General features: G+C 44.5%; 1 protein-coding gene across 1 annotated transcript in view; it reads left to right on the forward strand.

Moving 5' to 3' along the window:
* LOC135215343 (autophagy-related protein 13-like) overlaps positions 1-14,488 on the forward strand; it is a gene marked incomplete at its 5' end in the record, with an annotated part of 141,961 nt that overhangs the window by 118,137 nt on the left and 9,336 nt on the right. Inside the window, 1 exon segment of the mRNA XM_064249900.1 lies at positions 14,066-14,209. Coding sequence (XP_064105970.1) covers positions 14,066-14,209 — 144 coding nt within the window.

The raw sequence follows: 14,488 nt of genomic DNA on the forward strand, positions 1-14,488 counted from the left end.
TTGTTATTCTCTCTAGTTATTAAATTTTTGGAATAAATTGGTGAAATAACCTAACCATGGTAATAGTCTCTCTCTCTCTCTCTCTCTCTCTCTCTCTCTCTCTCTCTCTCTCTCTCTCTCTCTCTCTCTCTCTCTCTCTCTGCATTTCATTAGCTGCTATACTTTAGATATGATGATGCTCCATCCTCCACTAAAAAAATTAGAACGCTTTCAGTGGACCAATTTAGGGAATGTTTGTGTGTTCGTGGCCTGGAACACGGTTCATGGACTGGAATATAAAATTATAAAACATCTGCTTCATAACCCGATTTGTTTGTGAACAGAACTGTTCGACAACCGAGGTACCACTATATAGTATACAGTGCTCGCCACAAGGAAAGCTAAGTGTGACCATTGAGCACATCATGCCTGTGAAGTGGGCCAGGTAATAGCCACACCTTCAAGATGTCTACTGTCCAAGACTTCCGCCTACCTACATTGATGTGGAGCTTATAATTTGCTTGAACGGCACCCTGTATGGTTTCTTCCTGGATCAGCATGGAGGCAAAGACCATGAGCCTATAGCACACCTAACCAAGCTTGGTTGGGTGGCCTTTGGGCATACTGGGACGTCTATGAGTCAGACGCCAGCCCTTCTCATGCACCACATGACACTTGTTAACACCAACAAGGCGAGCCAGATAAGAGCACTTCAGCCAGACTAATGGGAGAGAGAGATTCACTCCCATATGGAAAATTCTGTAAGGGACAAAATCTTCATCGACAAGGTCTCGCTGCCGATCAATCAGAAATGGGGGAAGTGCGTATGTGATAGAGCTACCTGTATGAAATGGATCGAAGCTCCCGAACAACTATGAAGCAGCTGCACAACATGCTGTACTTTAGATATGATGATGCTCCATCCTCCACTAAAAAAATTAGAACGCTTTCAATGGACCAATTTAGGGAATGTTTGTGCGTTCGTGGCCTGGAACACGGTTCATGAACTGGAATATAAAATTATAAAACATCTGCTTCATAACCCGATTTGTTTGTGAACAGAACTGTTCGACAACCAAGGTACCACTATATAGTATACAGTGCTCGCCACAAGGAAAGCTAAGTGTGACCATTGAGCACATCATGCCTGTGAAGTGGGCCAGGTAATAGCCACACCTTCAAGATGTCTACTGTCCAAGACTTCCGCCTACCTACAGTGATGTGGAGCTTATAATTTGCTTGAACGGCACCCTGTCTGGTTTCTTCCTGGATCAGCATGGAGGCAAAGACCATGAGCCTATAGCACACCTAACCAAGCTTGGTGGGGTGGCCTTTGGGCATACTGGGACGTCTACGAGTCAGACGTCAGCCCTTCTCATGCACCACATGACACTTGTTAACACCAACAAGGCGAGCCAGATAAGAGCACTTCAGCCGGACTAATGGGAGAGAGAGATTCACTCCCATATGGAAAATTCTGTAAGGGACAAAATCTTCATCGACAAGGTCTCGCTGTCGATCAATCAGAAAGGGGGGAAGTACGTATGTGATAGAGCTACCTGTATGAGATGGATCGAAGCTCCCGAACAACTATGAAGCAGCTGCACAACATGCTGTAAGTCTCGAGGAAGTTTGAGAAAGACAGTGGCTACAAGCAATCTTATGTAGCTGTAGCTGCCATGGAGAAATATATTGAGAAGGGTTTGCACAACCTGTACCAAGAAGCGCATTAAAGTGCAATGATGGATGTGTATGGTATATGCCACATCATTCTATTCACCACCCAACAAAGTCAAAGATTCAAGTGGTCTTCGACCTGAAGGCAAGGTACAAAGGCACATCCTGAATGATAGTCTTCTTCAGGGCCCTTATATGACCAACACATTAGTCGGAACTCTCTTCAGAATCGGGAACGGCCAGCCTGTTGTCATGGCCGATATAGAGGAAATGTTCCATCAGGTTAAGGTCCTCATACAACGCATAGACCTCCTTCATCTCCAAGCCGCGTGAATTGCGCCCTGCGATGCACAGCCAAAGATCACGGTCACAGGCACCGGCAGTCCCCGGTTATCAGCAATCCGGTTTTACGGCGTTGTCTAGCTCCATAAAATCAGCGATTTATGGCACCATAATGGCCCGAGTTCCAGTTATCGGTGCCATAAGGATGCTTATGGCACAACATAAGCACCATCGTGGCCCCATAAATCGCTGAGTTTCGGTTAATGGCAGTTATTACTTATCGCCACACCCCCAAAAACAGAACCCTCCCAGATAACTGGGGACTGCCTGTACAGTGAAGAAGCATCTCAGATCATTACTCATTACGACTAGTTTTTACATCAATAACCTTCTCAAGGCCCATGACAACAAAGAACACTGGAAGAAACTCATTCAGGAGCTGCACTCACTCTGCACTGACAGGGACCGGCAACTTAACCAGTGGACCTCCAATAGTAGAAAAGTGCTGTCTGCCATGCCTGAGTCCAAACGAGATGCCTCCATCTCAAGCTTGGATCTCAGGAAGGACAGACTCCCTGTAGAGCGCACGCTTCAGACCTGTGAAAGCCTGCTAACTGCATCACTTAGCAGACATGAGCCAGGTGGGGTACAGCTCAACCACTTAGCTTCAGATGGAGAGTGCCAACAGCAAAGTCAGCTGTGCGCTTGTCATGGGACAATCTAGAGTGCACCATTGAAGACAACAATAATGTTTCCCAGGCACAAGTTAACATCAGCGGTCGTTGCAGCATGCATAGATCATAAGCTACGTGAAGAACTTGGCCTGGAGCTTGAAGGTTCAGTGTTCTGGAGCGATTCTACATCGGTCCTCAAGTATCTTTTCAATGTCAAGGCACGCTACCAGACGATCATGATGAATCAGGTCAACCTGGTGTTGTGAGCTGACTCCCATCACTGCCTGGAGGTATGTGGACATACAAAAACTCGGCAGTCTTGGCTTTAAGAGGAATTGACACTGACTCACTGCTAATGTAAAAGATGTGGTTTAGGGACCAGTGTTCCTTCGGGTCCAGAGTCATTGTGGCCTGCAACTCTGAGTGATGTGAAGATCGTTACTTCGAAGGGTGACTTGGAAGTCAAGCGAGCACCACTGCTCTGTGTCACTGTTATAGAGACAGAGTCCTACACTGAGCTGGTAGCTAAGCGCTTCTCGAAGTGGCTGTGGTTTGTGTGCTGCGTTGCCTGGATGCAGCGACTCCAACCTAGAAGAGAAAACAATGCCTCTGGTGGTTGCCTGAGCATGGAGGAGCTGACTGCGGCTGAGAGCATCATCTGGAAGCTCTCACAGAGGGAAGCCTTCCCCAGATAAGTGGCTACCTGCAGCCAAGAGATCAAGTGAAAGATACTGATGACCAGCAAGATTGTGAAGCTGAAGCCTATCATAAGTGAAGGTCTTCCCTGTGTGGGTGGTCACCTTCAGCACACACCCTGTGACAAGAGCATTGCCCACCCCATCATCCTGCCCAAGACATTACCAGCAGTCAATCTGCTAGTTAGATGGCAGAATGAGAAGCTGGGACACTCCAGTCACAACTTCCTTCTGGCAGATCTTCGTCGAAGGTTCTGGATAGTGCAAGCGAACACAGTAACCCATTTGGTGGTGAGAAGCTTTGTGAAGTGCAAGGCTATCTGTGCACATCCCATCACTCAAGAGATGGCTGATCTGCCTTTGGATCGACTCTTCCCAGAGGAGCCAGCCTTCACAAAGAGTCCCACCGACTGCTTTGAACCCGTCCATGTGAGATGACCAACTCCATGGAGACCGATGCATTTCTCAATGTGGAGGTCCGTGGTCAGGTGTGGTCCCGTCCAGTCCATCAGGTCCGACAACAGGATCAACTTCGTCAGTGCAGGCGCAATGCTTCACGACGAGCTTAAGAAGTTGAACCAGACTAGTATCAATGACGCCTTGGCAACGGGAGGCATATGGGAGCATCAAATCTGCTCCTTCAAAAGAGTGCTGAAGGGCATCTGCCAGCAACAGGTACTAACAAACAACTCTCTCAACACCCTCTTTTATGAGGTTGAAGCCATAGTGAACAGCAGACCTTTGTTCGTGTCACTTTCCTGTCACCGATGATGCCGACTTTCTGCTGCCACTGACCCCTAACATGCTCCTCAACCTCAAAGGATCTCTGGGCCTTATCACAAGCATTGCCAGCACCAGTCAGTACTCGTGCCTCCTCTAGAGTCAAGTCCAATACTTCTCAGGCCTGTTTTGGAGGCGCTGGAAGAGCGAGTACCTGTTCCTCCTCCAAGAACATCAGTGGTGGACTACCAAACATCAAGACCTGCAGAACAGCGACATGGTCCTCACCTTGATGAGAAGGGACCAAGATGTACTTGGCCTCTTGCGAGTCATCGAGTTCATCCGCAGGGCTGATGGAAGTGTGTGCAGCGCCATCCTGAAGACAGAGACTGGGGAGTACCTCAGACCCATCTCTTAAGATGTGTATTCCCTCGAGGGTGAGCTCAGTGCCAAGTGAAGTGTAGTGTAGTGAATGGTGTACACCGTGCGCTGCCCATAATTGCGCCACAGGATCTTCTAAGTGACTAATAGGCTTACGTGGTAAATAGTTTTATCTTTGTAAAAGCATTGTATACATATACATAGGTAAAAATTTATGCTTTTGATTGGTGCTGTAAGTTTCATTGCATTGTGTTTTAATTCTTAAAGGTTCTAATTTAAATTTGTTCATATACAGAACAAACCTTCGGTCTTAACAATAGGATAAATCTTCTAGTGCTAGCTGGAAACCGGTAAAAACAATCAAAGATTGTAAAAACAAGGAATCTGTAGCATCTGGCAACCCCTGCATATGCGCAGTGGATGTTTGGTCTTAGACCAAGTTTGGACCCCTGCAATATGCCAGTCTCTCTTCTACCGCCTTGGAGACCGGACTTTTGCTTCATTCTCCTTTACCAAGCGGGATTTTTTAATTGGCCTGCACTTTTTATTCAGACTGGAAGTTTTGTGGACATAACGTGTTAGACAAACTTTTGTTGCTGTGTTGAACTTCCTTGGGACAGATACTGTTGCAGTATATACGTCTTTAACTCTGCATCAGCATCTCTTACGTTATGGGTGATAAGCTAGTCCATCTCCTAAGAGAGTACAGTGGACCCCCCGTATTCGCATTCTTCAGATTCGCGGACTCACACATTCGCGGATTTCTCTGGGGAACGTTTCCCTGCATTATTCGCGGAAAATTTGTGCATTCACGGTATTTTTCTATGATAAATATCCACAAATTCCTGGGTTTTTTTTATGAATTTCGTCATAAAATGCACTTTTTGTGATAAAACTATTTAAAAAACCAAGTATAAAAATTTTTAGTGGGTTTTTCTTGAGTTTTAACTAACAAAATAGGTTGTTTTTAGCATTTTCATAGGGGTTCCAAACATTCGCGGGTTCTAACTATTCACGGAGGGGTCTGGTACGCATCCCCCGTGAATACGGGGGGACCACTGTATTGCCCCTTCCAAGAGGCAGGACCCCTTACTTCGCTTTAGTGTTTAGATTTGAAATTGTGTATTGACATTTATGTATCTTTCAAACATGTCTGGGAACTTTGTAATGTTTTAGTCTTTCAGAATGTGTGCATTGCGGGATGTTTGGGACAAGTTTTAATGGCATACAATTCGTTCTTCCCTTCTTGCAGGAGCATTCGTGTTTGTCGTATCACCTCTTTCCCTCATTTTGGTAGGATTGGGGCATGGGCTTTACGACTATCATCCGTCTTTCCCTCCATCCTCACATATTGTAATATGTTAATCTCTCAGGTTACATCTTCCTGAGGGAGAGAGAATTTTGTTTATTTACAGATTCTGAAGTTGTCAGCCCTGTTTCCTCTGTCTGGAACCTGGCAGCGGAGAGCCCCCTTCTTCGCTTCCATCTGACAGAGATGCCTCTTCACTATTTTTGACTTGTGTGTTTGTGCTGTGAAGAAGTGAGTCTTTAAGCAGTCAATGCTGTCGGCGGTGGGTTCCTTGCTGTTTTGGAGCCCCTTCCTGAACAATTCATGTCGTTATGCGGAGATACCAACCTTACGGTTTGCTGTGAACATCGTTTTCACCTGATGTTCAACTGGCTAGTGGTATACATATGTAGTAATACTATTTTACTTTATGTTTTCTGCCACTCAAATGTTATTCTGCTCGTTGTGACAGTTCTGCTGTGTGGCGTCATGAATGGGCATGTAATGTCATGGGTTCTGCCGACTGCATAGTTGTTGCTGCTGTGAGGATCAATCTCTCCCCATATTTTTACAATGGTTTTATTCTGAAGATTTGTCACTGTCACGTATAGGTTTTTTCTGAAAATTTGTCACTATCTGTCACATATACTTATCCTAGGAGTCCATCTGATTACTGTAGGAAATGCCAGAATACTCTGTTTCACCATCTTTGCTGTCTCCAAGACCCTGGCCTTGATCAGCAGTTTACCCTACAGTACAATGTCGTGGTGTCATCTGCCTGTGATGCCCGATGAGGTGGCGTCTCCTATGCATGTTGAACAGTGGAGTGATGGTATTTGGATGGACTGCTGTTTGGCTGTAACTGTCTCGGGGTTCTGCAACCGAGAGGAGGAATATATCTAATTTCTTTAATTTCAGGTACGGAGTCATCCAAGATGGCGGTAGTTTGGGCATGGCTTGGGCTGGGTTCTCCTTCCATGGATGGTATGTTGTTCGCGTGCTGCCACCTGGTTGCACCTTTTTGTTCCACCAGCGAAGCGTGCTGCCACCTGGTCGCTCCTTTTCGCTCCGCCAGTGAAGCTTGGTGAGACCATCGACCAGCCCTGGTCTTAAGAGATGTCGTGACATCATTCCCAGTGCCCTCTTAGCCTATGACGTCAGATGCGGTGGCTGCTCATCTTCCAGTTATGACATCATCTCTTTCCGATATGATGTCATCGTCTTTTATCACTGAGCCATCAAGGCGTTGGTTCAAGTGGTCCTCAAGAGGCTGGACTCTGTTTTGAGAGAGGATTTCTGATGTATCTACGAAGAAAAAGAAAAACATTCATAATAGAGGGTGTCTTCCCGACTCCTGCTTGTAAGAGACAGAGTAGAGAGAGGAGTTTCACTCCTATCTCTTCTCTATCACAGCCTCACCATCATATCAGACGTTGGAGGATCAAGGACTTTGTGGTTTCTCAGCTACGAGTGAAGGAGTGCTTCATCTTCTACCTCACATGGTCATGTTTTTTTCCCAACACGTTCGTGTTCGTGAGGTTAGCAGTGGAGCTAGTGGAAGGAAGGCATTCTTGGAGTGATTTTCTCACTGATGTTCTAACTTTTGCTCCACATGACACGAACCAGTACAGTTGTCATCACTGGTTCGTGTACATAGTTTATCGCTCGTCCACATACTTGACCACCACTCGTCCAAGTCGATGATTCAACACATATCCAGCTGCTTGATATGTATTTTCATCCCACATCTGTATACCAATGTCCACAGACATGTAGTGCCATGACTGGCCAACGACCGTACCACGTTGAAAGCACTGCTTCTCGTCTGATCAACGAGGTTCAGCAAAGTTTGGTCTGGTCAGTACTTGGATGGATGACTGCCTGGGAACATCGACGTCTGCTGCTTTTGTATATCAACTTGCACGTACGTGTAAGCGGCCACATACATGTACCATTACCCACATTCATATACCAAGTTCATGTACATGGTTCATTGAACGGACACATCTAGGGTCTTCTTTTCAAGTTACATTGGGTTTGGAAGCATGGTTATTCCAGTCAATGGATTTATTCATCAAGCCATCCGCCCCTCCTTGGGATTCAGGCCTACTTTATGGTTAGATACTTGGGTCTAGGACAAAACACTTCGAGGAGAAGGAAGGTAAGGAAATGCTGGGCCTTCTATTTTAGTGTAGCTTAAGTAATTGCATTCTTACCTGGCAAGTAGCTAACACAACCTAGCCTAAGTGGGCAAGGTCTTAGCCTAGCCTAGATAATTCAGAAGCCCTCTTAATCTAGACTAAGTAGGCGAGTTCTTAGGCTAGCAAGTGTTGAATTCTTAGCTAACCTAACCAGTTCAGGACTACAATATCCTTAGCCTAACTAGTTTAAAGCTGCTTTAACCGAGTCTAAGTGGTAAGTTCTTAGCCTACCCTGTCTAGTTCTAAGCTACTTTAACCTGGTCTAAACAGTTGAGTTCTTAGCCTAGCCCAGCTTAACTAGTTCAACGCTACCTTTATCTAGCCTAACTGATGAGTCGGGTAGTTTACAGTTTAGTTGGCCAGGCCGCACAACACCTTTTGCCCGGCCCTTAATCCCTCTGCCAAGGTAAGTAGTTTCCTGACCTGACCCTGCCCAACCATGCTTCGACCTCAGTCTGTTCCTGTGTGTCAGCACATCAACAGTCAGCATGGCCGCTTCTTCCATATCGTATCCCGCGCACGTGCAATTTGCTGCCGCCATTCCAATGACTATACCCAATCTAGGGATTCTTTGCCATGACGAATGACGAATGGTTATTGCTCGTCTATTTGATGAAGACCGGCCTTCTCGGTGACTTTAGTGGTGTGTGCAGCCAGTGTAAAGAAGGCACCATCGGTCTTGTTATACAAGACGACAGTTTTCAATGGAGGTGCAACGCAAGACAATGCCAGAAGCACACTTCTATTTGCAGTGGCTCATTCTTCTCTGGTACATATCTCTCCTTCAGCACCATCTTAATGCTAATTCACGGTTGGCTTCGCGATGCTTCCCAGAAATATATGCAGCTTAATTTGAAAATCGTGTCACCTAACACCATGGTTGATTGGTACAATTTCTGCCTGGACATTTGTGTAGACATTTTGGTGATGGACAACCGGAAAATTGGCGGGCCAGGTCACATGATAGATATTGACAAGTCCAAGTTTGGCAAGAGAAAATTTAATAAAGGAAGATGTGTCGAGGGTTGTTGAGTTCTCGGTGGGATTGACCGCCAAACAAAGGAAACATTTTTTCAATTATAATTTCAGATTGTTGGAAATCATACCAATCTTAAGTCAACATTTCAAAACACACCATAACATTAATCACACATTACATTTAGTTGATCCAGATGATAAAAACATACACACAAACACAATAAAATCTACTTGGTGGGTGTTGAAACGAAATGTTTTGCCTAGAAGTGGCACAGTCAAAACCTTGTATCATTCTTATTTTTCTGTTTTGTGTCAAAAAACTTTACCTTACCGCAGTTGATTGCCCTTTAAAAGATTTTCTAGAATTAATTAAACATGCATATCCATTAAGTAAAGTAGATTCAACACCCACCAAAATGAGGCACGCCAAAATGAGGTCTAATTTCGCTGGAATCACACAATCCCGAGATGTCGCCATACAAACGGGATTGTCATCTCCACCCGTCCCTGTTCCACAAGTTCCAGTTGTCCAGTTCAAGCCAAAGGTAGCCGTCCCAGCCAGAAAGAAAAGAAGAATCGTGTTCCCCGAAGACTCGGATGATTCTGATTTCCAAGTCTAAGTTTTACTTTATTTCTGGGGGGGACTCTGGGGCTGAGCACGGATTTGACGCCTCGCAATGATAAGGTAAGTTAATTGATGTATGTAGGATAAGGGAAATGTTCCTTGGTTAAGGGTGAAACTGAGTAGGTAATATACTATAGCAGGTTAGTGTTTTTATTGGCAAGCGAAAGTCAGGGCTGGTCACCATATCCGAACATTCACGTATGCTAACAGTCCACGTGTTTGAACTATGAACTCGGACATAACTGTAATCCCTGTGTTTTAGGAATTATTAAGTGTGTTTACATATGCGTAAGAAGTTACCAGTGCTAGTCATGTCCGAACGTACAAGTAACAGCGTATGTTAAAAAAATTATCGCTAAAATGGTAGTATATTACATTGCTTACCGACAGAACTTACCATACTGGGCCCCCGACTAGTTAAGGGCACTTGCCCTAAGTCAGGTTAGGTTGGTTCATTTGGTTAGGTCGCAATCACTGTTACCATACCATACTGGGGGTTCATCCCCTAGCCAGGTTAGGGCACGTGTCCTAAGTCTGGTTAGGTTAGCCAGGTAGCGCGTCTCATGCCCGAACATTCACTTAGGCTAACAGCGCTTATGTTTGGGCTACGAATGTTGAGGAGGGGGACAGTTTAGTTACCTAGACTGCACATCTCATGAACCGAACGTCCACTTAGGCTAACAGCCCATATGATCGTACTACGAATGTAGAGTAGGGGGACAGTTTAGTTAGCCAGACCGAACGCCGAATGAAGGTAGAGTAGGGGGCCGTCCACACAGCCGTTTTGTGGATTTCCTAGTGTTCATTGTCGTCGTCTTTGTATTCCCCACCCAAAATCCCCGGTTTCTCAATAGGTCCCCCCTTACCGTTTTAAAGAAATTTACGCCTGGAAATACGATTTCCATGTCAATTTGCCGTTTCTTATGTGTTTTCCCCCCACCCAAAAACCCCGGTTCCCAATAAGGTCCCCCTTACCGTTTCTATAGCCCTTTCGATATTCTATTACTACACATTTTCAAAAATTGCGTCAAAACATACAGGCGCCATCCTGTTTGTATTCGTCCGCCAATTACCTAGCAGACGATACCCTTGGCCAACTAAGCTGTAGGCCCTATTTGTCTTTAGCCTAGCTTAACTAGTTCAAGGATGCTTTGTCTTAGTCTTGAGTGATTGAGATCTTAGCCTAGCCTAACTAGTTCAAGACTTCCTTATCCTAGGCTAAGTGGTAAGTTCTTAGCCTAGTCTAACTAGTCTAAAGCTACCTTGACATAGTCTAAGTGGTTGGTCTTGACCTAACTTAACTAGTCAAAGCTACCTTAACCTAGCATAATTGGTTCAGTTTTTAGCGTAGGTAAATTCTTCAGTTCTTAACCTTGCAAGTGGTTAATTCACGAACTAGAGTAGCTAGTATCATTGGCTAGAACCTTCTTATCCATCTTTGTTTAGCCTAAGTGCTAGAATAATGGTGAAGCAGGCCTACAGCGATAGGTTCATAGGCTAGTCTAGAATGACAATTAATGGGTATGCTAGTTAAACCTTCCCTGGCCTATTTCTGCTAGCCTAATTGTTGGAGTTCTCAGCCTAGCCTACTTCTTGATTATGCAAGATTTCCCATGATTTAAGGAGTGGGGTTGGATTAGGTTAGGTTCAATTCCTAGCTTTACCAGATCAGCAATGTAATTCATAGTCTGGTGGCCTTGCCTCCAAATTACGTAGGATCCATGCTAGCTCTGTCTATGTTGCTCTGGAACACCGCCATGATGGTTCCTTAGCCTAGAATGGGTCATGAGACCTATGAATATAGGTTGACTCCTCTGGTGAGTAGCATACTGATTTTAGGTCATCATAAGGTACAACCTTATAAGAAATCTTTACTGTAGAAGATGCGTGTCTCCTGGGCAGCTCAAGGACTGCTTCCAGTTCTACAGTGCAGTTACTTTGTCATGCTACAGTAGGAGATTTGACAAGTATCTGTGCTGAGTTTTTTGTCTTGGGATATCCTTATCGAGTGCCCTGTTATCTTTTTGACCATTTGAAGACTTTGTTAAGCCTCGTCTTGGTCACGGATTTTAGAAGTCTTCTATTCACCGTTCCTGATATGTTCATTGGAGATGAGAAAATCCTTTCTGCTGCCAGCTGCTTTCTTTTGACAGTTGGGATGCATCAGTGTGCAGTCAGCACCTCTGTGGAACTCACAGTAGGCTACTTCCAAGCAGCAGGAGGATTGTGTTGACTGATATTCCAAACAGTGGAGTAAAGACCTATGGGTAGAGTGGTCTTTGAAGCAGGAGGTAGCAGTTTAACATTTTTTTCCTTGGGGAAGATTAAGGTTAGACCTCTTTTTCTCTCTCTGCAACAAGAAACTGGGAGTCGAGGATCCTATTACTTAGACAGAGATGCTCTTTAGGATCTTTGGCACAATTTTCAGAGTAAGCATTCCCTTAAATCTGTCAGATACGTCAGGTCCTCGGCAGAGAAGTCCCAAGAGACCCATCAGGTACTGGACAGAGTAATTTGCCAAATCCACCACGTTTGGGTGGGCTTGTGAGCCCCAGAAGTTTCAGGGTGTGTTGATAATTCCCCAGTGTACACAGGTGGAATGACTCCCAGAACTAAAATCCTTCATGGGCCCTTCCTTACCAGCCTCATGTGGAAAGGTTCCACCAGGCGATAAAATAACCATTGCTTCATGGCCAGAGACTGTTGAGTATCTCCTGAAAGTGAGAAGGTTTTCTCGCAAAGCAGTAGGCCAGATGCCTAACTATCTCAGGAGATCTTCATTGGCAGTTTACCGGGACAAGTTCGCCATGTCAGTGAGCTGTTATGAGATTTCCTTTTCTTTCACAGAAATGAAAAGGTCTTTCCTTCTCAGCTTTTGGGAATTGCAGGGACAACTTTGGGTTGATCCTGTTCCTTAAAGCTTGGACACCTCTTCATCCGGGGAGTAAGTGTTGTTTTTGGAGTGTTGTACAGTCCTATTTGATAAAGGAGCTAAAATATGCAATGTGCAATCTTACTCTGGTCTTGAGGAGTCTCACTTGAGCTCCATGTAACCATTAAGTCAATAGTTAATAGGAGATCTGACCCTGAGACATTTCTTCCTGTGTGCATTGACTTCCTCGAAGAGAGTTAACATTTTGACAGCACCAAGGGCAAGAGGTCTGTGGCTTTCTAATTGTCCTGGATATCATAAGTAAGACAGAATCCCTTGGTTCATGATGAAAAGTTGTCTCGTTTTCATTCTACTCCAGGAATGAATTGATGAACATTGATCAGTAGGAGTTCTTGCCTTGTCATATCAAAGCTCTGCCTGCTACCTGAGGATTCTCCACCTAAGACCGAGGTTCATTGACTGTGTGGGCACTGGTCAGTCGAGAATGGAAGTTACAAGAGCTTGTTATTCTGACTGCATGATTAAAAGGAATACTCCTTAGCAGATAGACCTTCCACAGAGTCTGTGCAGGCTAGAGCATATAACATCAGAGGAATGAGTTCCTCTTAGGCAATTGAGAAGAATTTGTGTGTTCAGAGGGTTTTGAATGTGGTTCCTGGCTTAAACAGACCACGTTCACTTACTGTTCCTGAAGGACATCGCCCACGGGTCCTGGGACACTTTTCCTTGGGTCCAGTAGTGGCTACCCATCAAGTTGAGTAACTCATCCAGTGCCTTCAGCGGGACAGTTGGTATCTTACCTAAAATGATTGTGTGTGAAAGAGAATGAGGGAGATGGCTGGTCTCCTCCTTTCTTTTTTTCCCTTTTCTTCTCCCTGGCAGGCGGGTTGAAGAATTTGGCACGTCATAAGCTGGAACTGGTCTGATACAGGTGAGTGTGGAAGCCATACTGGTGCAGTATTTGTGTGTTCTTAACAATTAACAAATCTGTTTCTCAGTAGCACTTTCTCTCTGACAAGAGGAGAGAGGAGTGGTAACAAATCCCTGTGGCAGGTGTGATTTGTTGCTTGAACAGACAGAATTTTTTTATCTTCCACTGATACAATGAATCTGGACACCTCTCATTGTGTTTTAACCCAGAAGGTTGAGTTTTTTAGATACTCGCTTATCTATTTTTCTTACAAGCTCAGACCCTCTTCCCTAGAACTCGACCTTCTAGGAATGGTATTCAGGAAGGCTGAATCCTCAGCCAGTTCTGGATACTTGTACCTCCCTCCAAGTATAAGTCTATTCTATTGTTAAGACCTAAGGTTTGTTCCGCATATGAACAATTGACAAATTTTTTAATCAATTTGTATATTTTATTGCCAACAAACCTGAGGTCTTAACATTAACTGCCCACTAGCCACCCCTTTCATATCCTGGGTTGGAAGAAAGACTGACATATTGCCTGGGTCCAAGCTTGGTTGAAAACCAAACATCCACCGTGTATATGCAGGGGTTGCCAAATGCCACAGATTCCTTGTTTTTACAATCTTTGATTGTTTTTACTGGTTTCCAGCTAGCACTAGAAGATTTATCCTCTTGTTAAGATGTCAGGGTTGTTAGCTATGAAAAATACAAATTGATTTAAAAATGTCATTTTACAATATTTAATTGTTTTATGTTTCAGGAAAAAATTCTTGGGGGTGTAGCAAGTGGGAACCCACATCCAGACACTGGAGAAAAGGTGGTTATGACAGCCTCTGATGGTTCCCATAAATCAACAACCTCTGCTCAGTTGAAAGACGAGGCTGACTTCGTAATGGTTGAGCTGGTAAGTCTTAAGTTATTTTCACAAGTCGATTATGGTGTAGGGCTACAGTCTAGAGTGTGCTTTGTGTGACAGTTTTTCTCCTAGTCTTTGCAGCTAGTGTTTTATACATTTTAGTTTTCATCTGTTCTCATTACTCTCCTAGTGTCAAAACAGCCATCTTCAACTATCATAGATAAATCTTGATCTAAAAGTCTTAGGAATCCATAGTACAGGAAGTACCTCAAAATTATTTTTTAAAACAAGGTTCTCTGGTGTGACACTTTGACCTATTGCACTTGT

Source organism: Macrobrachium nipponense, chromosome 5 (genome assembly GCF_015104395.2).
Source record: "Macrobrachium nipponense isolate FS-2020 chromosome 5, ASM1510439v2, whole genome shotgun sequence".
Taxonomy (NCBI): domain Eukaryota; kingdom Metazoa; phylum Arthropoda; class Malacostraca; order Decapoda; family Palaemonidae; genus Macrobrachium; species Macrobrachium nipponense.